General features: G+C 53.3%; 1 protein-coding gene across 1 annotated transcript; it reads left to right on the top strand.

Moving 5' to 3' along the window:
- Window positions 1-928: 928 nt before the first annotated feature.
- CNNM1 (cyclin and CBS domain divalent metal cation transport mediator 1) lies at window positions 929-22,173 on the top strand (the record flags this gene model as incomplete). The annotated part of the gene is given in 15 exon segments (XM_084210160.1): window positions 929-1,080; window positions 2,184-2,204; window positions 3,671-3,990; window positions 3,993-5,621; window positions 15,218-15,361; window positions 15,895-16,035; window positions 16,278-16,447; window positions 16,635-16,734; window positions 16,908-16,955; window positions 19,596-19,658; window positions 20,642-20,799; window positions 21,002-21,183; window positions 21,500-21,609; window positions 21,701-21,817; window positions 22,094-22,173. Coding segments are annotated over 15 exon segments (3,435 nt in total).
- Window positions 22,174-23,764: the final 1,591 nt, after the last annotated feature.

Here is a 23,764-nt window from a genome sequence, read left to right as displayed (position 1 = left end):
AGCTATATAAGCAATATAATAGGCATGCAATTGCATGTCTATTTTCTTTGAAAAAATGATGCTTTATTTCCTGTTCAATGGAAAATACAGTTTGATGTTACAACTATTAGGTTTTGACTGAATGCAGAAATTTGACTGAAACAATGACATTTCCCCCTGTATTTACTATTACCATATGTCACTGATTATATATTTAAGTTGCAAAGATGAATTAAATTTCATGGCTTCCTCAAGCTAGATTCTCTTGGAATGGACTGTCTTTTGTTACTAACGAAAATGCTTGGAAAACAGTTTAAATCAAAACAGCAGACTTTTGGTATCATTTCAGGGGAAAACTGGTTATCACAAACCAAGTGTTTAACACATCATCATCCAGAAGGCTGGGTGAAGCCTTGCAAAGCTGCAGCCATCATGGCCAGGATAGAGAAAGAGGGTTAATTGAACACCACAGACTTAGAGATGGAAAAAGGAGAGGGGAAAAAAAGACACTGTTTGAAGCTCTCTTGCCTGGGGTCTTATTCCTTCTGCTTCTGAAGTTATCATATATCCCACATCACAGTGCTTATTTCACTTACTTAGACAAAGTATCTTCTCTAAGCTGGCTACAGAGCATTAGTGACAATCAGATTGCAGATATGTTCCAGGAGAAGCCAGCCTTGTCCTTGCTACATCTCCTCCCGCTTTCTGGGGAGAAAAAAAATTCTGGTTTTCTTTTTTTTTTTTTTACTCCTTCTGTTTCCCATCATGATTTGGATTGCTAACATTTCTATCCCCACTAGGAGTCCCTGGTGGCTCCTGGCCCTTTTCTAAAGGACCAGCGGACAGCAGAGCCCCTGGGCTCCCATCAACCAGGAAGGAAGTGAATTGCAACCCACAGACTCCGATTTCAGACCTCAAGGTGATGTAAAACGACTTCAGGAAACTCCCCATGTCCACGCTTCCCACTTCCTCCAGGTCCTGTCTGGACCTGAACAGCCAGAGCTGGAAGAGGACAGCAGTGACTAGAGAAGTCACCACGGGCAGGTTTGTGGATATTGCAGGCTGGGACACAAGAGGGATCCCAGTGGTGGCAGACACAATGTAAAGCAGAACCTGAACAGTGCTCATGAGTGGGAATCAGGTTGTCATTCCTGATTCCTGAAGAGCTTGGGAAGAACAGTAAAAGAAGTAGGATTCAGCATAAGAGAACAGGGACAGCTATGCTGTGCCTGCTGAAGGACTCAGCAGGCAGGATCCAGCCAGGACAGGCCTCAGTGAGAACATTGCAAATTCATGTCATACTTTGCCAAAGACTCAATCAATTGAGCATGTGCTAAAGCTGAGTTTGTTTTGTCTTATTTGGAGCTTTGGAAGATATTTCCTATCTTGACTCATTGAACACACTCCAACCACACACCTGCAACTTCTGGAGTGCATCCTCTCAGCAAGAGGCTGGCTAGCACGTCGTCACTTATACAGGGCAAATCCTACTGAAAGCACATCTGACCACAGCTTTCACACCAGTTTACTTTTACATGTAGCACATGTAAGCTAACACCTGGCAAGAACACAACTATGTCCTGATAGAGATGGAGCTCATAGCAGCAGATGGTGTTTGATACTGCAGGACCAGAGAGGCTCTACCTTAAACTGAGCATTATTTCTCTTTTGAGTTTTTGCACCCTCTGGCCACATCTTTTTCTGTGTGGAGCCACTGCCACTATGGCTTTGCAGTCCCCTCAAGAACAAACACACTCTCAGCCTGCAGGTCACTGCCTAGTCCTAACATCCAGGTGATTTTGCTCCCATTGAGGCATGTCAGTGCAACCATTATGTTGTACATCAGTATAACATGAAGTTAGCAATGCCCTGAACCAGACAGTGCCTCCAGTGCAGGAGGAGACTTTCTCTCGAAGCACACAGTAGCTCTGCCTGCAGGCACACAAGCAGCACTGGTAGTTAGCAATCTAACAAGCAACATCTGCTGCCTATTTGGGGGCAAAGGATGGAAAAGCCAGTAAAGAGTAGCCTACAGATCCAGCTCCTCGAGACTGAGATTTTCACACTAAAGAGAAAAGTGTTCGGAAGAGAAAATCCAGCATCGAAACGAACCTTGCTGTGGCTCTGGAAGATACAGGATGTGACCAACCGCCTCTGCAGCTTTACACAGTTACTGTCCGCGATTTTTTTTTTTTTTTGGCCAGATCTTTATTTTGCCAGTTAAAGTGCGGCGAGAGATTGCCACCTTGTGGTTCCTTCTCCTGCAGTGCCATGTTTTCCTTCCCACATGTTCCAGGCTAGACCAGTGGTTTGAAACCGCTGCACAGGGATTTCTAGTGACAAGGGTAGTGTGGACAAGAATACCTTCCAAACACTTAACTAACTAAAAAAAGCACGTCTGTAATTAAAAGTCTTCAGTTCCTATACTGAGAAACTTATCACTAGAAAACCTTTCAGGAGTCTAACAGGAGCAAGTTAATAAACACAAGTAACTATTGGCAGGGGTACACGGCTCCCAAACAGCAATACAAAACACAATGGCAGCGATGCACAAAACCCTTCACAATATTCCATCTTTACAATATTCTCAGCACCAAGAAGTCTGTGAGAAATTCAGGGCTGATGACAGCCTGCCATTGCTAAAATATGGGATGATCTCAGACAGTAGTTCCCACCAGGTCCTAATAAAGAAGGAGCAGCCATGTGCTCATGCCCCCACCTTGCAGGCAGGATGGCAGAAGCAGGCTGTGCTGGTCCTGAGTCACTCTGGGTATGCTTAGGGCAGCTTGTGAGATCTGTCCCTCAGGCAGCATAACTTGGGACAAGGTCTACACAAGTCGGTTACCAGGCAGCTCCTTCATCACACGGCCAGGTAGAGCACCAGGTAATATTTCCCCAGTGGTACTAAAGGGGAGTTAGACAGTGGACAATCAGCAAGACCTTGTGAAGCAGCACACAGCCCCTGTGAATACCCAGTGAATTCATCACATTTGGAAAAAAAAATTTAAAATAGTTGCCTCCCCCAGAGAGAGAGAGAGAGAGGAGTCTCGTAAGATAGAAAGGAGCACAGATCCCCCTGGTCGCTTTTCATGCCTGTCTGCCTGCTGACATACTGACACAGAAAGTGACCTATTTTCATGGGAGCAATAATGAGTGAATAATCAGAATTTTTCCGGCACTTCCTTTGCTTCCATGACATTTTCTAGCTTATTGCTTTGCCACTACTGAGCCTGTTGCGGTTATAAGTAACTGCTTTCCAGTTCTCCAGCCTCATTTCAAGTCTGTCGTGAATGTTGGTCCAAGGAAGACACAAAAGTTTAAGGAGTCCCTAAGTGCATTCTTGAGCACATACTTCTGAAGCTGATAAACCCTAGCAACATTCCCAATCAGGTCTAGACACGAGAATAAATGTAGCTAGAGTGTGGTACATTTGTTTCCTAGAAAGACTGCAAACCTAACGACTACTCACCCTCCATTAAAAAAAACCCAAACAAAAAAATCAAACCATTCCCACGGGAAGAAAAGAGATTAATTTGAACTGAAAAGCTGAAGAGTAGGGCCTCGACAGATAACCGAGGGAGGCTGAATGCAAATTCCAGCTCCAGAGACTGCTGGCAGAAGCCCCTCAGCAAACGCCGAGCGCACGGCGCAGGGCAGGCGCAGCCCCCAGGCAGTGTACCTGGGATGGCAGCGGGAGCCAGCGCGGCGGCGGCTGGCGGGGGCACAGCTCGCTGCTCGGGCCCGCAGCCCGCTCTGGCTGCCAGGGCTGGGGGCTGCCCCGTCCCACCGCCAGCGCGCTCCGGCGTGGATCCGCCAGCATCTCACCAGGTGCGGAGAGAGCGCGCGGTGCCGCCCGCCGCGGGGATGCTCCCGCTCGGGGCGGGTGGGCGAACTCCTCGGTTTCCTGCGAAGCGTCCCGGTTGGCGGTCCCGGTTGGCGGCCCGGCTCCGCCGGCCCCTCCCGCCGGGGCGCCGCAGGCCGGCTCCCGGTCGCACGTGGCGCGGCGGCCGCCCGCCCCCCGGCCCACGTGTGCCGCCGCGCCGTGCAGTGCCGTGCCGTGCCGTGCCGTGCCGGCTCCCCGCTGCAGTCCCGGGGCGGCGGGCGGGCGCTGCGGTGCCGGCACAGCGGCATGGCGGCGGCGGCGGGCCCGGGCCGCGGCTGCAGCGGCGGCAGCTGGGGCCGGAGCCGGGGCGCCGTGCTGCTGCTCTTCTTCTCGCTGTCGCCGCGGCCGCCGGCCGGGGCCGCCTGGCTGCTGGGGCTGCGGCCCGAGGACACGACGCCGGGCCGGGTGTCTCTGGAGGGCGGCGCGGTGCAGGCGGCGGAGGGCAGCCGCTTCCTCCTGCGCCTCTACTTCCAGCCGCCGCCCGAGGGCAACGGCAGCCGCGGGCCGGCGGGGGAGCGGGAGCCGCGGCTGGTCTTCATCGAAGAGGCGGCGGCGGGGAGCACGGCGACGCGGGGCCCGGCGGAGCGGTGCCGGGAGCGCAGCGCCTGGGCCTCGGACGTGGAGGTGGTGGGGCCGCTGCGCTCGGGCGGCGCGGCGGGCTCGGCGCTGGCCGAGGTGCGGGTGCGGGAGCCGCGAAAGGGCGAGGCGGCGGCGGCGCCGGGCGGGCGGCTCTTCTCGCTGTGCGCCTGGGACGGGCGGGCCTGGGCGCACCACGGTGCGGCCGGCGGCTTCTTGCTGCGGGTGCGGCCGGCCGCCCCGCCGCTGGGCACTTGGCTGCTGCCGCTGCCCGAGGCGGGCTGGCTGCGGGCGCTGGGCGCCCTGCTGCTGCTGGGGCTGTCGGCGCTGTTCAGCGGGCTGCGCCTCTCGCTGCTCTCGCTGGACCCGCTGGAGCTCCGCGTCCTGCGCAACAGCGGCTCGGCCGCCGAGCGGGAGCAGGCGCGGCGGGTGCAGGCGGTGCGCGGCGGCGGCGGCACCTACCTGCTGTGCACGCTTCTGCTGGGGCAGGCGGGGGCCAACGCGGCCCTGGCCGGCTGGCTCTGCGCATCGCTGCCCGGCGGCGGGCCGGCAGCGGCGGCCGGCGGGCCACGGGGAGCGCCCTGGCTGCCGGTGCTGCTGTGCACCGCCGCCGTCTTTCTGGGCGGCGAGGTGCTGCCCTATTCGGTGTGCTCGCGGCACGGGCTGGCCATCGCCTCCCGCACGCTCTGCCTCACCCGGCTGCTGATGCTGGCCGCCTTCCCCCTCTGCTACCCGCTCAGCCGGTTGCTGGACTGGGCGCTGCGGCAGGAGCTCAGCGTCTTCTCAACGCGGGAGCGGCTGCTGGAGACGCTGCGCGCCGCTGGCCCCCACGGCGACCTGGTGCGGGAGGAGCTGGCCATGGTGCAGGGCGCGCTGGAGCTACGCACCAAGGTGGTGGAGGATGTGCTGACACCGCTGGCCGACTGCTTCATGCTCCGGGCCGATGCTGTGCTGGACTTCGCCACCGTCTCTGAGATCCTCCGATCTGGCTACACGCGCATTCCGGTCTATGAGGGTGACCGGCGCGACAACATTGTCGACCTGCTCTTTGTCAAAGACCTGGCCTTTGTCGACCCTGATGACTGCACCCCCCTGCAGACTGTCACCCGCTTCTACCGCCGCCCGCTCCACTGCGTCTTCAATGACACGCGCCTCGACACGCTGCTTGAGGAGTTCAAGAAGGGTGAGGTCGCTGGGCCGCCCTCCGCACCCCCCGGGCTTCCCCTACACCCCTCTGCACCCCAATGATTTCCAGGTCAGCAGCCTCCTCGGGCAGCCCTGCATGGCCTCCTGGCAGGATGTGGCAGGTACCAGGGATGCTGGGGGGATCGGTCCCTGCATGTGCTGGTGTGTCGATGACCCTGGTGTCACCTGGTGGAACATCCCTGGGTGCATTGAGGGCCAGCCCTTGATGTACCTGTGATGTTATGAAGACTGGAAGAGCCTTTGGCCTCGCAGGTTGCTGGCTCAGCAGGTGAGCCTGTCCCCCAGGGGCTGATGGCAGCAGTGGCCTGGCAGCATGGGCATGGCACCTGCCTTGCAGCATTGCCCAGACAGCACTCGCTGCTCTGTTCTGTGTGAAGGAGTTTATGACAGGAAATCGCTTCTCGTGACTTAGCTGAGAAGGAGGTCTATAAAGTGTTTCTGTGCCAGGGGTTTAAAGAAAGAAGAAAAGATTAAGCCCTTAGAAAGAGCTGTACTTTTTTTGCAGCTGTGACAGCATTCATAATGCAGCAGCTGCCAGCAGCCCAAGAGATGCTGAGAGCTGTATTTCATTAAGCATACCTTGAGAATACGCACAGCATGTGTTTTTCTCTCCCCCTGGGAGCTGTGTTTTGCCGCGTGCTACTCACTACGTCATGCTGTGGTGAGTGAGCCCAAGCAATGGCTGCAGCAGTGGCATGCTGCATTATGTAATGCGGGAGGGCAGCGCTCGGCTCCGGGGCTGCCTGGTGCCGCTCTGCCGCAGGCAGAGCCGGTCATATGAGAAAGGCCAACCTGCTCCACTCCAGATACAGAGAAAGCCTCTCTGTGAGTCATCTCCTGCTCGTTTGTGGAGGTGGGAGGAGGAGAGGGTAGGACATTTCTCTGTGTGCCAGGAATGTGCTCGTCAGATACATGCAGGTCAGCATCTTCTCCGGAGATGTTCGGCTGTGTTCCCATACCGCTCAGGATCACAGGCAGAGGAGTTCTGTGTGCCACCACCTGCCCTCTCTGCCCCTCAGCAGGACTGGAGACTCCCAAGGGAGAAAATCAGAAAATTCCTGGGGTTTATACAAGACTGTTAGCAAAAGCATTGAGATTGTTCTCTGGGTTCAGCCTTGGTGAGCTGCAGTTGTCCATGCCCGCCCCCTTCCCCCCATGCCAGCTGTCTCTTGTCTTCCTAAAGCCTTATGTGCTTCACAGTTCCTTCCTAACTGTGTCTTCCTGCAATAGCACTGAAGTTCACCTGAGGTCTCTTCTACCTCTTTCTTGTCTAGAAATGTCAGATGATTTTGGCACCCTCTCCCTTGGTGAGGCTCCCCTGCTGATTCACTTTGACACACTTCCCCTTCCAAATTTCTTCTTCAGCATGGTACCCTATGGATCAATAGACCTATAAAAATGGGCTTGTGGTTGCTTAGTTCCCTGTCCTTTGCTTGCTGTCCTCTGTGCCCTCCTTAAACAGAGCTGTTTGGTGTGTGCTGCTCTGTCAGCTCATGGGTATGGTAACAAACCTTGCTACTTGTCCTGCTCTTTCCTATGCTGGTCTTCATCTCAGATGAAGATTATCCATCCTTCTTTAACATTGCTCCTTTAAACTCTTGGCATATCACTTCAGGTTCTTCCTCCTTATCTGTCTGCCACTGTGGCCTTCTGGGGTGTTTTGCTACAGCCCCTATTTAGAGCTCTCCCTAAACCCTTTATCTGTTCCCACCTCACTTCTCCTTGTCTTTTCTAAACTATATGGCTGTAAAGCCTTGCTTTTGGTCTTCATATCTAACTCTGCACGGGGTTTAGCAATTCCAGCTCTTCCCCCAAATGTTCTTCTTCCCAAGAATTGATGTTTTCTTCTGATTTATCTTTCCTCTATTTGTAGGCATTTGGTCACCCCTGGCACCCTGAATTTGCAAACAGTTACCCCCCAGCCCAGCCCTGAACCCTCCTAACCTGTATTTTTCCAGTTCCAAATACAGGTTCTCGTGCTGGCTCCCATACTGTGACAGATGTTAGCTCCCAGCTGCCTTCAGCCCCATCCACTGCTGCATCAGCCCTGTTCACTTGACTATTTAATTTCTAAAATAAAGATTTCCCGTTTGTAATTAAGAATCTTTATCACTGTCTCCTTTTCTGTGTCCATTTGAATTATGGTGAAGTATCTTCAAGTTTGATGCAATCAAGATTGCTTTCCATGGCCAGGTCTTCTGAGACACCTTCACTAATTAGGAAGTAGGCTGATTGCTTGTTGGCTCAGCGAGTGTTTAATGAAGGCATTCATCACTTCACACATCCAAGGAGCCTGCAGGACAGCAAAGGCTCCCACTGATAAAGCCCAGCCTCTTTCTAGGAAATTAAAGTCTCTGGTAAGGATGGGCATTAATAACCACCTCCAGGTCCTTATGTCCCTCACAAACCTTTAGAAAAGCCAGCTTTTCTTTCCTTTTCTCATTATTAACTCCAACCATTTTTGTATCTTTTATTTCTTTTTGTTATTATAATGTTTATACAAAATTCCTATAACATTTTATATCCTTCTTCCTTGGATAGCAATGTGTGCTTCTGATCTGGTTCACTAGTGATTAATGTTCTGCCACATCCACTATACCCATACTGTCATTTTTTGCATAATGTATAAGTAAAAGAATTTCACTGCCAGAGCTCCTTGCCACAGTACACAAACATTTGTTCTTTCCTACTGAAAATGTCAAGGGATTATTAAATACAGTGCTTTTGGATTCTTCCTCACACCTCTGACAGCACTTTCATTTTCTGTCTCCTACTCACCAGTATCTCACTATTATCCTTGTTTACCTGAGGCATTTCTTCTCTCTTGCTGTTCTGTCCCAGCTATGAAGATAATCAGCCTTTTTTCCTCTTTAGTCTTCTGCAGCAGGGTTTGAGGGGAAGCTTTCCTTGCTCTGTTTCTAGGTATGCTCCCACTAACCTCGTTTGAGTGCAGTTCCATTGGTGTTTACCTTGATTTTAATCCACAGTTAGATGTGTCACAAACTGCCTCTCCCCCAGCAGGACCTTGTGTGGAAGGGATTACCTTCCACACGCCTGTAGCATCAGCTTTCCTTTTAATTTAACATTTAAATTGTCTTAAAGAGTAGCACACACTCAGTAGCGCCCAGGGAGCCACTGGCCCAGTGTGGTTATGGTGCCCAAGAGCTGTGAGCTCCTGGCTAACAAAACCTGCTCCATCACAGCAGAACTGGTCAAACTCTTCACCTCTGCCTTTTCACAATCCTGCTGCTACAGCCATTGTTGGATTTCTCTTTCAGTACTGATTCCTGCAGAGAAGTGTTTAAATTGGTGGTCCCAGTGGGAACTGGGAAAAAGCCAGAGAAGACTCCAAACAGCACCAGAGGGGCAGTCTGGCCTGAAAGAGAATAGTGTAGACTTCAACACACAGCCCAAATGAGGAGGGCAGCTGCAAAAACCATGTAGAAAAACAACATTATAGCAGCACGAGACAGGTTCAGCTGAAGGAAGGAAATACTTGTGCTGCAATATGGTTTTGACTTCATCTTCTCAGCAAAATGAACTCGTAAATAATGAGAGCTGGACACCCAATTTGCCATCTTTTCAGGGAAACTAGACACAGTCTTTTAAAGAAGGCATACATTGTTGTGCAGCATTAACTGAGAAGTGCTAAGTGAAGGACCCTAGACAAAATGCGTCCCCTCTTCAGTAGAAATAAGAAAATACATACCAGAACAGTAATTTTACCACCTGCAGCCCGGTGAAAGAAGATGAAAATACTGAATGAGTGAGTGAAAAAATTGGGAGACAATCTCTTGGTGATTTGTATTGGTACACCTTGGAGTACCTGGCTTTATTCTGGGCTCCCAGGAGAAAATACCTAATACACCAAAAAAATAATTGCACCATATTTAGCAAGCTACAGCTATGTCGGGAGGCAGATGAGCTTTCTGTAGGATAAACTTTACCTAAGGAATGTGGAGCTATGAGGAAGGCTTTATGCATTTATTCAGTGAAATGCTGTGGGTGATACAAGCTGTTTCTCCTCCTTTCTTGAAGATAACCACGCAATGCATGTTGCAGCTCCAGTCCAGTGATGTAAGTCCTCCTGGAAACCTCTTCTGTGAGGTTCACCTCCTTGTTTTGTAGTGCTTCTAGGAGGTCACAGTCTTGTCCCTTCCTCAAGTTGTTTATGGGTTTTATTGACTGAGTTCCTGGAGGGGTCCATATACAGCACTGGCACCTTTCAGCAAGTAACTTTCCTCTGTCAGAGGAACAGGAGAAATTTGCTCTTAATGTTCATTTTCCTGCAGCAGGGCAGAGGCTGAGCTGCAACTCAAATTAGCCTTCTGTGGCTTGGCATCTTTTAAGAGTTACTAAAAATAAGTTCTCCAAACCCAAAATTTCAGGCTTAGCAGGGAAAACAGCCTGTCCTGTGGAGGACAGCTCTGCCCTAGGGTCTATCTTTACATTTCAAAATGCTCCACCGCCTCTATTAGACTTGGGCAAATTGAATGTAGCTGGAGAAGGTGCTTACATTTGCCAGGAATTGGGGTCAGTGCCATTTCAAATGCTTTTTGTACCATCCTTCTGATCCCGCAGGCACTGTAAGCACACAGTGTTGCTTCAAATCTAACTCAGCCTTCAAGAGATTTCTGCAAGTGTTTCAGTCACTCTGCTAGGCTCTGATGAGCTGAAGCAATGCCCTCCCAAGGCAGTTGTATGGGTTAAGGAGCCAGTTTTTCCCAGGAACGATCACCTACATTTCCCCTGGAATGTGATTGCCAGGCTGAGAGCAAGGGAGTTCTGATAGACAAAAAACGATCTCAGTGTCTCATGCTGCAATTCTGCCTGAAACATTACTGTGCTTTTCCCATTAAAGTGTGCTAAATCTTGCTCTGTAAACCCTGGGCTGCTCTACCCCACCCCAATAATCCCAGGATCAGGCCTGCTCTGGGCAAGCATTCAGCAAAGCGAGAAGGGAGTCAAGTCCCTGGGGGAGAGGGCACCCTGCCACCCACTTCCCTCTTCACAGGTGTCAAAGGCACCTTCATGCTGAGCTTTTGGCAGCCCAGGAGGTCAGGATCCTGTTGCACTACAAATGGAAGATGAGGTTCTGTGTCCCCTCTAATCTTCTCCTTACCTTTCTGATCTGCGATGGTAATAGATCAGCTATTCCAAATATTCCATCTTTTTTACAGTTGTTCTTAGGATTAGGAAAAGCACAAGAAGAGACTATGAGAAAGGCTACAAACAGATGTAAGCAGGTGAAGTTTTTGTCTCTGAGAAAGGTCTGGGTTAGGTTAAGATTTACAGTTTTTCCTTTACATAGCTCTTATTCCTGTAGAGCTGTGGGACCCTGCAGCCCTCTGGGTTATTTCCCCCCTGCTTAGATGTGCATTTCCTCTAGACACAATATGTGCTTTCATCCATAGTGCAGAGTGGTGGTAACACAGGATCACACTCACACACATTTCCAGTTCAGGGTGCTCAGATCATGGTCCCCACTTTATTCAGATGCAGGTCAGCAAGAGGGCGTGGAGATGCTGGCAGCCCCTGTGAAGAGCTCTGAAGAAACGCACCCAGAAAATAGATTTCAGTTACATCATGGTTGTTTCACTATTCAACCTTATTTAAAAATTACTCTTTTTTTTTTTTTTTTTTTTTTTTTCCTTCCATTTTGTAGCTGTAAATGGTTCAGGCACAGGTCTGTGCCTGTACGTTTGATCTCCTAATAACAGCTTCATGTCCTACCGTAAAATTTATGAAAATAAATTTCCTGCTCAGGATGTTCATCCTGTGGAACAAGAGACAAGGCTAAAGCATACTCAAGTCATTTCCATGTGTTAAAACCCTGTTCCCTCATTGGGGAAGATGCTTGGAAGTGGATCTATGAGCCCAAGGTCATTTAGGTGCCTATGAAAAACAAGGCTCCTAAAATTTGGCATAAAAGCTTTGGATAGCTGTTCAGATGCTTGTTCCATCTGGAAGCTCTCAGCTGTTTATATTAGCTCTGTAATTTAGCATTTTGAGGCATTAACTTTCCACTGAAGCTGTTGTTTGAAAAGAGCAGATTTCATGTAGCTCATAAAGAATTTAGTGCAGTTGTAGCCCATGCTGAGCAGACACTTAATCACCTATAGACTTCCTGTGCGAGAGCAGTCCTGCGGAGGCCGGCGGAGCTGCTCGCACAAGGAAAGTTAATTGCCCATTTGTTCTAGCATTTGCCAAACCAAGGCTTTGATGCTCAAGTGTTCCACTGTGCTTTCCTGCATCAGTCATAGCCCTGTAAAGTTTACATGTGACAGCTTGCTAGTGGGGAAGCAGCTCACCCTTATAATTCATCTCATTTGAGCTATCAAGCAGTGGTTACAATAGCACAGGTTTTAGAATCAATTTTACAGATCTTAAAGCTGTTTTAGGTCAAGTTTGGGGGTTTGTTTAAATGATTTACCTCCCTTTGTTGTGCTCCCACTGAGGCTGACCTGCTGGATAATGGCTGCAAAGGCAAATGTGACCCCTCGGGTGTCCCCAGGTCTGTCCCTATGCCACTGTCCCTTAGACATTGCTTCCATCTCATTGCCCAAATTCTGCCCTTGTACGTGCTCTGAAGGCCACTGCTTTTCCTCCCCTGCAAGTGTAGCAGCTCCCACAGCTGGGGAGAGGGATCTAGCTGAGCTTGGCAGCATTGCCCAGGAGGGAACGAGCCACAGCCATACAACCAAGGCACCTGCAAACCCCACACTGAAATTTATGGGGTCTGTTAAAAAGCTGATGAGAGGAGATACAGGACCCAGTCAGGTCAGGAGGGTGGGGCACAACTTTGGGAATGATCTCATGTCCCTCAGGTGGGAAATGGGAGCATGTCAGCCCTCTCCCAGAGGGCAGCAGCTGTGAGCAGCACTCACTTAAAGGACCAGGACTAGCTGGCATTCAGGGCTTTTTGTGACGTGGATACCAGCTGGCCAGGCATGGGCTGGGATCAGCTCTCCTGGAATGGGCAGCAGCAACCACGCTGAACTGCAACAATTTTCCATTGTTGGGTACCTGCTCCATTTGTAGTGTCGGTATTGGCCTGGAAACATGAACCTGGGGGTTTGGAGTGTGAATACAAGTGTTTATTTTCTATGAAAATAAAGAACTCTGGAGTGCTCTAACAGCCCTATTGGCTCTGCCCCCAGTGCAGTGAAGCCATGGGTCTCCTTCCAGGCTAATGGTGCTGGGCTATTTCTAAATAATCTCATTTGCAGCTATGTGAACATGGAGCTTGAATCACATTTCTAGTGTAAATTGCAGTGTCGATGTAGGTGTTTGGCCAAAAAAAGAATTGCCTCCATCACTCTCTGACTGCCTTTAAGTAGCACCTAAGCTTTTTGTGAGGGCTTGGTGGTTTTGGGTTGCATGTAAATGTCATTAACAACAAGCTCTCAGCCAAAAGAAATAACTTTTTCCCCTTCCTTGCTCACCCAAGGACTTGTAGGAGACCAGATGGCCCCAGTGTTTGGGAGCAGAGTTTGGCAAAGGAGACTTTTTCAAAAGCTGGACTTTGCTAAGATGAAATGTAGCTGTCGCTGCTGTCTTGCAGCCAACTCCTCTGCTTTTTTCTTCTTAAGTGCCGTGTTGCTTTATGAACAGAAAAGATGCACAAACCTATGTATGAAAGCCTAGTCTAAAGAACATGCTGAATTTTCAGTGCCCCAGGGCTATTGATTTGGGGTTTTTTAAGTAAATCTCAGTGCTACTTGCTGCAATATTATGTTCTCATTTCTAAATCTGTAGGCGTGGGAGGCAGCGAGCTGCTCTCTGAAATCTTGCAATAAAAGCTTGGTATGAGGAGGAGGGAATTTATACTGTGGAAAATGCCCAAGATTTGCTGTGAGAAATGTATAGTGCTGATCTTCAGCTGAGAAATGTCGTCTGCTCGTCTCAGATCCAGGGCAGGGTTATTTGAAGGTCACATGATCCCCAGCAAGACGTGTTTGTGGGGCTGCCAGGCTGCTCTGGGTGTGCTTGTCCCTGCACCTCTGCAGGGACCAGAGCTGGGAGGCACTGCAGGCGAGGAAGGAGCTGTGCACCCGGCAGGAGCCCACCCTGTCACATCTTTATGCATGAATGCTGTTCCCATCCCTTGCTGGGAGCAGCAGGAGAGCTTGTTGGGATGGCTTTGTGGGAGAAGTGGGTGCAGAGGCAGCTGCATAGCAGAGAGGACCTTTCCCCGTTTTGGGTGACCATGGCTCAAGGAGCTCAGCTCTGAGCCCAGGGGAAATAAGGTGTTAGCAGCTTCCCAGAGGTCGCTGCAGCTTGGAATTTAGGTGTTAGCAGCTTCCCAGAGGTCGCTGCAGGACTTCTGGGCTTGTGCAGGCATTGCAACAGGAGACCCCAGGGATGCAGAGCAAACAGAGGGAGCAGGAGTTTTTGGCTGTGGTGCCACTGAGTTTTTAAGTAAAACTGGAGGTTCAGAATCTGTGTGCACTGGTGGGCAGTGTGGGAGCCACACAGGCAGTAAGGAACCCAGCGCTGTTCGTTGGCAGGTCCAAGAACATGTTGGAGCTGGAAACCCAGAAGTTGTTTGCGGCTTGGAAGTTGGGTTCTGGTCAAGATGCTGAGCAGGACCATAAATCAGAGCAGCCAGTAAAGGAAGGGAGAGGTTGAAAAAGTCAAAACAGCTTACAGAGAGCTGGACATGCAAAAACAAATAGAAGTATTTCAAGTATGCCAAAACCAAGAAACTTGAGAATGTGTCAGCAGAGCTGCCAGCTTACAAGGGGCAAGTGAGGAAGCTGAAACTGTGATCCAGGAACACTGGAACTTCCAAGCAGGAGTCCATCATTGCAGCTGAAGGTCCTGGACTCACTCTGTTTGTTTAAGGTAATATGGAGAAGATGCCTGCTAAGGGCAGGACTTGGAGAGGAATTTCAGGTGCAAGCTGATGGGTTGAAAAGTGTTCAGTGTCTGCATCCAGATGGTTCCTCCGAGAGTTCGGCAGGAGCTGGGCTGAAAGCTGCAAACAAACATTCATGTTTCTGCATAAAAACCAGCTGCTGTTTCAAGGAGATGGAGGCTTTGCCCATATTTTATGAAAAACCTCAGTATTGGTCTACACAGTGATGGATAGAAAGATGAGGGGGAGCTGTTCCTGGCAATTTAATAGGAAAGATAATTAGCAACAGAGTAAGAAACACCAGGAGGATATGAGAAATCAGTAGAGCCAAGGACACATTCACATTTCTGTGTTGGAGAACATTGTCTCATTGCTCTGTTAGGAGTTGTTTCATGTCAATGAAGCTGAGGGTAAGGAAGGGATGGTGTAATGTACACTTCATTCCTGCACAGGAGGCTTTCAAAGAGCTGAACAGAGTGACTCGCAGCCTGGGTAAAGAGGGAAGGTGGCCCCCAAAAGAGCGTACATTTACAAACCAGTCTGGACAGTAGCTGTCCTGTTAGGCTGGGCTGCATGTCCAGCCCCTCTCTTTGGGTTAGCACACTTGGGTGGGTTTGGGTGACAGTGTCTGCTGTGACCTGTGCCTCCCACCATGCTGGGGAACCCTGTCACCAGGCCAGGTGTCTCACTGCCACTCTGCTTTTCCCCTGCAGGAAAGTCCCACCTGGCCATCGTGCAGCGGGTGAACAATGAAGGGGAAGGAGACCCGTTCTACGAGGTGATGGGCATTGTCACCCTGGAAGATGTCATTGAGGAGATCATCAAGTCCGAGATCCTGGATGAGACAGATCTGTACAGTTAGTGTCCCAGAGCAGCTACTGCAGTTGCAGGAGCCAGGGTGGGAGCCTGCACAGACAGACAGATGTGGGTAGGAAACAGGCCAGAGCAAATTGTGGTCCTTCCCCAGAGTAATTTGCTGTCGTGATGGGAAAGACCAGAATGATGGAGAGATGCTGGTGAAGTGTCTCTATCTTGGATGCTCAAGATAGAGAAGTACCAGCATCAGCAGTGGTGGCTGGGCAGGGCCTGACCTAGGAACAGCTATGCTGGGCATGAAATGGGTGGTTCCCAAGTTCATTTGCAGCTCTGGGTGCTGCATCCAGGCTGGAGAGCCCAGGACTTGTTCCTGAGGAATGGGTGTGGTGGGCAGTCCTGCTCCCTGCCCCGGGAGCTGCTCCCAAGGCTGCATGCACAGCGGGTTGTGCTCCTGCTGCTCCACAGCAGCCCTGCCACAGTGTGCAGCCAGACACGCCTGTCCCTGTGTGTGCATGTGACATGGGGCCCTGCAGCTGCAGCAGCTTTGTGAGTGACCGCTCTGCTCTGCCTGCAGCTGACAATCGGAAGAAGGAGCGGGTTCCACACCGGGGACGCAAGCCCCAGGATTTCTCCATCTTCAGGCTCTCAGAGAGTGAGATGAAGGTGAAGATCTCCCCGCAGCTCCTCCTGGCCACCCATCGGTTCATGGCAACAGGTACACTCCCCTTGTGCAGGCCCTGCAGCACCGGCCCCACAGGGCATCCCTGAGCCATCCCTGGGTCGGGCTGCCCCCGGCTGAGCAATTTCCACCCGCTGGACCTACAGCCTGGACGTTCCACTGCCCTGCCAGAGCGGGTCTGAGGCTGCAGGAGCAGGGCCGTGCAGCTCAGAGGATGAGGGGCTCCGGGCAGTCCCGGCCCTGCTGAGCACAGCATGTGTGTGTTGCCTCCCCTCTAGAAGTGGAGCCTTTCAAGTCCCCCTACCTCTCCGAGAAGATCCTGCTGCGGCTCCTGAAACACCCCAATGTCATCCAGGAGCTCAAGTACGACCGAAAGAACAAGAAGGCAGCGGAGCATTACCTCTACCAGCGCAACCGCCCTGTCGACTACTTCGTCCTCATCCTGCAGGTGCCGGGGGCAGCAGCGAGCAGAGGGTGGCAGGCGTGACCCTGGTTTCTCCTTGTCACCTTGTTCTAGGCTGCTTCCAATAGCCACCATGCCCATCCTCTGGTGTGGGACAGCAGGGGTCCCTGCAGCCCTGGGTGGGTCAGGAGCACAGGGGGCTTGTCTGAGAGGGTTTTCCTCCTCCTTCCAGGGGAAGGTGCAGGTGGAGGTCGGCAAGGAAGGACTGCGGTTTGAGAATGGCGCGTTCACCTACTATGGTGTCCCTGCCATCATGGCTGTTGTCTCCTCAGGTGAGGCCTCTGTGGGCTCCCTCTGGCCCTGCCTTTGCTTCAGCAGCATCCATGGAGGCTGAACCAGCTGGTGCCAGGAGAAGGGGCTGGCCATGGGGCGGGGTGGCCCTGCTTTGGGGTGTGGGGCAGGAGCCCTTCCTCTGCTATTCCCACACCTCCAACTGTTCTTTCAGAAAACGATGTGCGAAAAATGGGAAGCCTGGCCGGATCCTCCTTCCTACGTAAGTATTTTGGGACAGGGTGAGGCCCTAAAGCCTCTCTGCAGCACTGGCTGGCTGGAGGAGCTATGGCTTTTCTCCCCATGCAAAACAGCTCAGACTGTGCTGAGGTACACAGAGAAACAACATGCTGAGGGGCTGATGCAGCAAAGACCCCACAGAGTGACTTGGAGGTCCCTCTGAGGTCACTTTGATGTCCTTTTGAAGTTCCTACCATATACTGGCTCTCTGCTGGTGGGTCCCAGCACGGCTGGTGCTGCAGGGGGCAGTGCCCACAGGTGCTTGTTATACTCATTCTAGGTCTCAGCATAACACTTCTAGACCTTGCCTTCCTGAGGCTCAGGGCAGAACCTGAACACAGGCCCCACACTGGGCTGCTCAGGAATTGAGGTGCTGCCCAATCCCAGTCCATCACATCCCTCTTCCAAACCCCAGATGTTGCAGTCAGATCTGCAGTGCTGATGGTAAGCTGAGATACTCTACCTGCCTAATCAAAACAGGGACCTAGTAAATGCAATCTTTAGGGAGATGTAAAGAGGAATGTCATCAAGAGAACAGGGGGAGCCTCTTGGGGCAGGTTGCTCATTCTGGTGGGTCCCAGTCTTTCTGCAGCTGTAGAGTTCACCTATTTCCTGCTGCTTGCTCTGCCTCCGTGCAAAACGCTGGCTCTGGACCGATGGATTAACCCCTCAGTGCACGTTCCTGCTTTGCCCTGTGTCCCCTGTGCAGTCAGTTTGGACAGAGGAGACCAGTGAAATGGCCAATTTCTGCCAGAGTGTTGCTGGATGGCCCAGTGTCCTGTATCCTAGGTGAGAGTCCTCCCGGGCTCGGGCAGTGAGTGCTGCTTGGGCAGAAGCTGCGGTGGGAACCGTGTCAGAGCAGCCGTGCACGTCTGCAGTGCCGCCTGCTGGGACGCTGCTGCTCAGGGCTCCCTTGCTCCCAGTGCTCCCCCATGTCACTGCCATGGGGTGTTTTCTGCCATGCAGCCATTCCTGCCTGCAGTGGGACAGACCTGTGTCACACCCCTGGCCAGCAAGGAAGCAGGCTGGGAGGCAGAGGTGACAGGGCATCTCCCTTGGGGTGGAGGCTGGCATCCTCTTTTTCTCCTTGAAGGAAAGCCCAGAAGAAAGGACTGTGAGTAGAGTATGACAGCTGAGAATTCAGACATCAGCCTAGAGCATTTAACAGGTTGTTATTAATTAACTGTTATTATGCAATTGTTTTATCTGCAGCTGATCTTTGGCATTGGTGCCGTGTGGGAGGGTCAGGCAGTGGGAGCACAGAGTAAATGCTAGTGGTTATCCACTCATCCTTTGCTCCCATCAGGACAAGGTCATTCCAGGCAGTGCTTCATGCTGATGTCTTTTTTATTTGCAGAACTTTTTGATTCAGGGGAGGACACGGAACAGAAATTCCTGGGAGAGCAGCAGGGAGATTAGAAAAGGGGACTGCAGGGCAAATTTCATGGGGGTTTTGCATTTGAAGCAATTTTAAAACATTAATCACATAGGCAGCAGATAGTTCCTAGAGTGTTGCAGCTGTGCTGTGGACACAGTGGCTGGAGGTAGGGCAGGAGGGCTGGCAGCTGGGGGAATCATGGCAATGGCTTGAGTAGAGGCTGGTAGCCAGCAGGCTCACATCTCCCGCTGCTTTGGAGGTGGACAATGGCAGTGGTGAAAGCAGAGACTGGCAAGTGTTCAGGGGTGCATCGCTCACCCTGTGTGTTGGTCTCTCCGTGCTCCCCCGTCCCTGTGGCATGGCCCAGGAACACTGTCCAGGGCAGCAATCACTGGCAGGGGGAATGGCCTGCCCTAGAGATTGTCATTGCTGCTGTAACCCATGGCAATAAAACATGGAAAGTGAGTGTCTATGATTTACCTTCTCTGTGGCAATGGGTCAGGCAGCCCCAGATGCAGAGTCCTGGCTTCTTGCAGTTCCTCAAGGATCACCCCCCAGTGGGTAGCTCTTCCTGACATCACCCGAAGGCTGTTGAGAGCCAGGACCTTGCAAGGAACTGCAGGCAGCCTGACATGAATGCCTTTGCTTTGCATCACCATGAAGAGGTTCTGTCAGCCCGTGCCTGCAGCTGTGGGGCTGGGGCAGCGACTTTTGCAGAGCATATTTCTTCTCTGCCATGTGCCTGCACACACAGAAGCATCCCAGATACCGAGTGCAGTGATTTAGCTTCCACCCATTTCCCAGGTGGCATAAGCTGACCACAAAGTCCCCTCTCCTGGCAATGGCTGGTAAAGAGCTAGAGCCAAGTGCCAGCACTTAACTCATGGGGGAAAGATGCTTTCTACCCATGCCAGGGCTCCAGGAAGTTGTGTGGCTCTGCAGACAGGCCTGGCAGGAGCAGATCCCCCCTGCCAGCCTCACCTGCCCTTACTTTGTCACAGAGCAACCTGCTGATAAGCAACTTCCAAGTCTGTATTCCTGCCAGTGGCCCTGTCCAAAAGCAGAAGCAGGAGGGTGTAAAAGGGGTGGGAAGGAATGCTGGAGACAGCAATGGGAGCTCAGCCCAGGACTGCTGGCACATGATTCTTATTCTTCTTCTTCCTCTTGGTCTGTATCCCACCCTCACCTCCATCCCTCACCTTTCCCCTGGGTCCCCTCCTTCCCTCTCCCTCCCTCTCTCTGCAGTGCCTGTCTCAGTGTCCCGTACTTTCGCCTTCAGCAGAGGGGACTCCCTGGCTGGCTCTCCAGGTAACAGGGCATGGCTTTGGCCAGGGGCCTCTGCATGTGACAGGCTCTTTCCAGCACCCTGTCCACAGTGCCCCAGCCCCCCTCTGCTCTGCATGCTGGGCAGTACCCACAGCACCCCTGGGCAGCCCCTCACTGGTTGGAGCATTGGTGGCACACTGGGGCCAGCAGTCCTGCCACAGCCTCCTCGGTATGATACAAATCCCTAGAAGAATGGGATGGGGACAAGGGGAAGCCATGGGCTTGGGCTTTCTTTGGTGGGCACTTGCTGTAATTTCCTGCACTTAGCTCTTGGGGTTTTGGCTTGCTGCTTTTGGTGACAGTGACCTGCAGCCCTGCATGCCTGCTGCCCTGCCCCTCTTGCTTTCTGCTGATCTGGGTAATAAAAGGGCATTCTAGCAGCAGAGCAAAGTCAGCACAACGTTGCCTATGCAAGGAACAAGCTGCCTTTGTTCCCTAATAAATCACCGACTAGACAAAATCCATCATGCTGTGTGTCAGAGGCCACGCTGTGTGTCAGAGGCCATCAGTCAATGTGAGTGACAGACCAGCTTGCCACGACAGCCTCTCCTCCTGATCTGTCATGGCTGGGGTGAACAGGAGCATACCCTTGAGACAGGTTAAGCAAATACTCACAGGCTGTCGGCTGCAACCAGGAGAAGTTGTGCCAAACGTTGTGCAGAAGGCTGGCATTAACAGGAGAGCTGCCAGTGGCAGGCAGGCAGCAGCCCTAACCTCTGCTGCTGCTGGCACCGGGTCAGAGTCCTGCCCAGTCCCTTTGGTTTGTGTGGAGCTGGCAGGGCACAGTCTCCACACCAGCCTGCTGTGAGAAGGACAGGCTGCAGGACCCCTGCCAGCCACGTGTCCTGGGCAACAGCAGCTGGAGGCGGCTGGTCCACCTTGGCCCTGCACTGGCACTGGGAACCCAAGCAGCAGCACGAGCGAGAGTGAGTGCCTGCCTCTCTCTCTGCTGTCCCCTCCCGCAGTGAACAGGTCACCGTCACGCTGCAGCGGCCTCAACCGCTCCGAGTCCCCCAACCGGGAGGACTACGGAGGCAGCAGCACGCAGCTCCACAGCAGCAGCAACAACATCTACACGCCCGACTACTCCGTGCACATCCTCTGCGACGTGCAGTTCGTCAAGGTACGGGCAGGGCTGGCAGGGACTGTGTCCCCCCGGTCACCCCTGTCCAAGAGCCCTCTTGCCCCACTGTGCCCCAAGAGCCCGGCGGGTGCTGAGGAGTCTTGCACTTACTCCTGCTGCCTGGAGGTTTGGAGCCACCGAGTCTCCGAGAGGCGCCGGGGGCCCGGTGCCCGCTGAGCTGGGTGCACGTCTGTGTGCCCAGGTGACCCGGCAGCAGTACCACAACGCGCTGGTGGCCAGCCGCATGGACAGCTCGCCTCAGTCCCCTGACATGGAGGCCTTCGACAGGGATTCAACCAAGGCCTCGACTGCGCGGGGAACCCCACAGACACCCAAGGAGGACCCTGCCACCCTCCTGAATGAGAGGAACAGCACCATGTGTGAGTGACTCAACAGCATTCCTTCCCTGCCACGTGTCCCCTAGTGGGGTCTGTGCTGGGGCCCTCTGGCACGATGCACACCCCACCTCTGGGGTGCAGTTGCACGTGGAGTGTGGCTCATATACAGTGCAGGCATTTGCACGCACACACCTCTGGATGCCTGCACGTCCACATAGCTGCCAGCGTGCAGCATGTAATTCCTCATTGCCTTGTGCTCGCATCCCCGGGGTCCCTGGCAGTTTGACCTGATGCCATGGCTGGCATCCTGCCACGTCCTGCCCCAGGGCACAGCACCTCCCTGCCCGTGTCCCTGCAGGCAGCCGCTCGGAGGGGCTGCGCAGTCCCAGCGAGTCGGTGTTCCTGCGCATGGAGGGCATCCCCTTCATCCAGGAGGAGCTGGCTGACAACGAGGAGAACAGCAAGCGGCAGAGTGAGTCTGGCCAGGGGACACACACACCTGACCCCGGGGCTGGCGAGGCCACGGTGCCCTGAGGTGCTGCAGCCATGCTGGGCTTTTGCAGACAGTGAGTGCTGCGGGACCGTCCTGGAAGCAGAGTCCCCAGGTCGAGAGGCCGGGACCAGCTCATCGCCGAGCAGCTCTGAGGAGGCGCTGGGCAAGAGGCTGCTGAGATCCCTCAGTGAGTGACTGACCCAGGCACGGCACACCCAGGGGAGAGCTCTGCCTCGGCACCCCGCTGCCTGTGTCAGCTGCTCCCCAGCCCTGTCCTGGGGACAGCCTGCATGGGGCTGGTGTGGAACAGGGTTCCCTGTCAGTACCTCAGCAGAAGGCAAAACTGCCCCTAGGGCTAGCCCAGGCAGAGCCAGCCACTAGGTCCTGGCCCAGCCCTATGCACCCCTGCCCTGAGCATCCTTGGCTCCCAGCACCCCAGCCCTAAGAACCCTTGCTGCTGCAGGTGGGCGCAAGCAGCGGACATCGTCAGAAGGTGAGAAGTCACCAGAGGAAAGCTCTAATCTCGCCCCATTAATCACCTGAGCAGCAGCGTGGCCAGAGCACAGTGCTGGAGGCCCGTGCAGACTGGAGGTAGGAGCCTGCCTCTTGGTGCAACATTCCTTTCCCAGCAAGTGGGACGTCACTCAGTTTAAATCGTGTAAAAAAAGTTTCAGGCAGCAAAGACAAATGGGGTGGTTTGGAGCCCGTGGAGGTGTGCGTGTTGATGGGGGCTGGAGCAGGATCAAGGATATGGAGCAGGATCTGCTCTCAACAGCAGACTGGATGTCAGAGATGAGTGAGAGCTTGGCTCATGTTTTCACTGTCTGCACCAGTACACACCTGAGCTTGGCTAGGAAAGGTGCTGCAGGCTTGAGCAGCAGCAGGTCAGAGAGGGCAAGCTCTGGCCACCTGCACCAGGCTGTGCTTGTGTCTTCCAGGTCTGCAGCATGGGGGTCTCCTGCCGTGAGGCTCACGTCCAACAGCAGGAGGTCTGCACTCGCTCGCTGCCTGTCCGCCCGCTCCTGCCGCCCCTCCCTGCAGGATTTGTGCAGAGCCCCATCCCCAGGCGAGAAAGGATGTACCCCCGGCAGGGCTGAACCACGCCTGGACCAGCTAGCTGGAGTCCAAGGGCCCTTGCCCTTGCGAGCCGCTCCCTGGTAGCATCTGCTCTCAAGGAAGAGGTGGAAAATGGAAAGGTGAAAAAGTGTCTGTCACGGCATCCCTGCAAGCAGTGCAGGGAGGGGCAGCCCAACCCAGAACTGCCCTTTAACATCATTTACCATCCCCATCCCAGCGAGGCCCGGAGCCCCGCAGTGCCAGTGCTGCAAGATGTGGTCTCCAGCACGAGGAGAATGTGCTATTTGGGGGGTGCCACACGCAGCTCAGGGCCCCAGCACACCTTTGTGCCGTGCCTGGTGACATGCCCGCTTGCAGCGCCTCGCTCACGCTGACCATGGACACGGCCCAGCCCTCCCGAAGCCCTGCCAGGCTCAGGGCAAGGAGCCCAGCTCACCCCCAGCGCAGTGCAGTGCACTCTCCATGCTGCATCGGACCATCCTCCTCTCCGCACACGCCTGCCGCTGTGAGGGAGGCTCGCACCGACACGTCGGGGTGGGACAGACCAGTCAGTAGTTTTTGTAGAGGCTCAACGCAACGGGGATGTCAACATTAAAAGTGATTTTTCCCTGAGCGATGCCATCTCTGTGTCCATGGGTGCTAACCCCTGCCGGCAGGCCAGGCTGCCCTCATACCCAGGGCCACGGGTGCCTGGAGTAACAGCACTCAGCCTCACTGAAGGGAGCAAGGGAACGGGTCAGCAAGTGCTGCCTGATTTCTCACCACGAAGCTGGGCTGTCACTCCTGCTGCCAGGAGAGCACTTGGCAAGCAGGGAGATAAGCCCCAGCAGTGCACACAAGGACCGGGGGAAACCAGGAGTTAATATCAGGCCATTGCAAACACAATAGTGGGATACACGTGCTGGAGTACAGCCTGACAGATAAACAACAGAAAACTCATAGTCCACCCATGCTGATAAAACTTCAGCTGGGACAACTGCAGCCCTGTCTGGGCACTGCCCTTCTGAGGAAACACACAGCAATTGAAAAGTGGACAGAGGAAAGCAAGGGCTGGAAA

Source organism: Fringilla coelebs, assembly GCF_963513975.1.
Source record: "Fringilla coelebs genome assembly, chromosome: 8".
NCBI lineage: Eukaryota > Metazoa > Chordata > Aves > Passeriformes > Fringillidae > Fringilla > Fringilla coelebs.
This window is presented reverse-complemented; position numbering and strand designations above follow the sequence as displayed.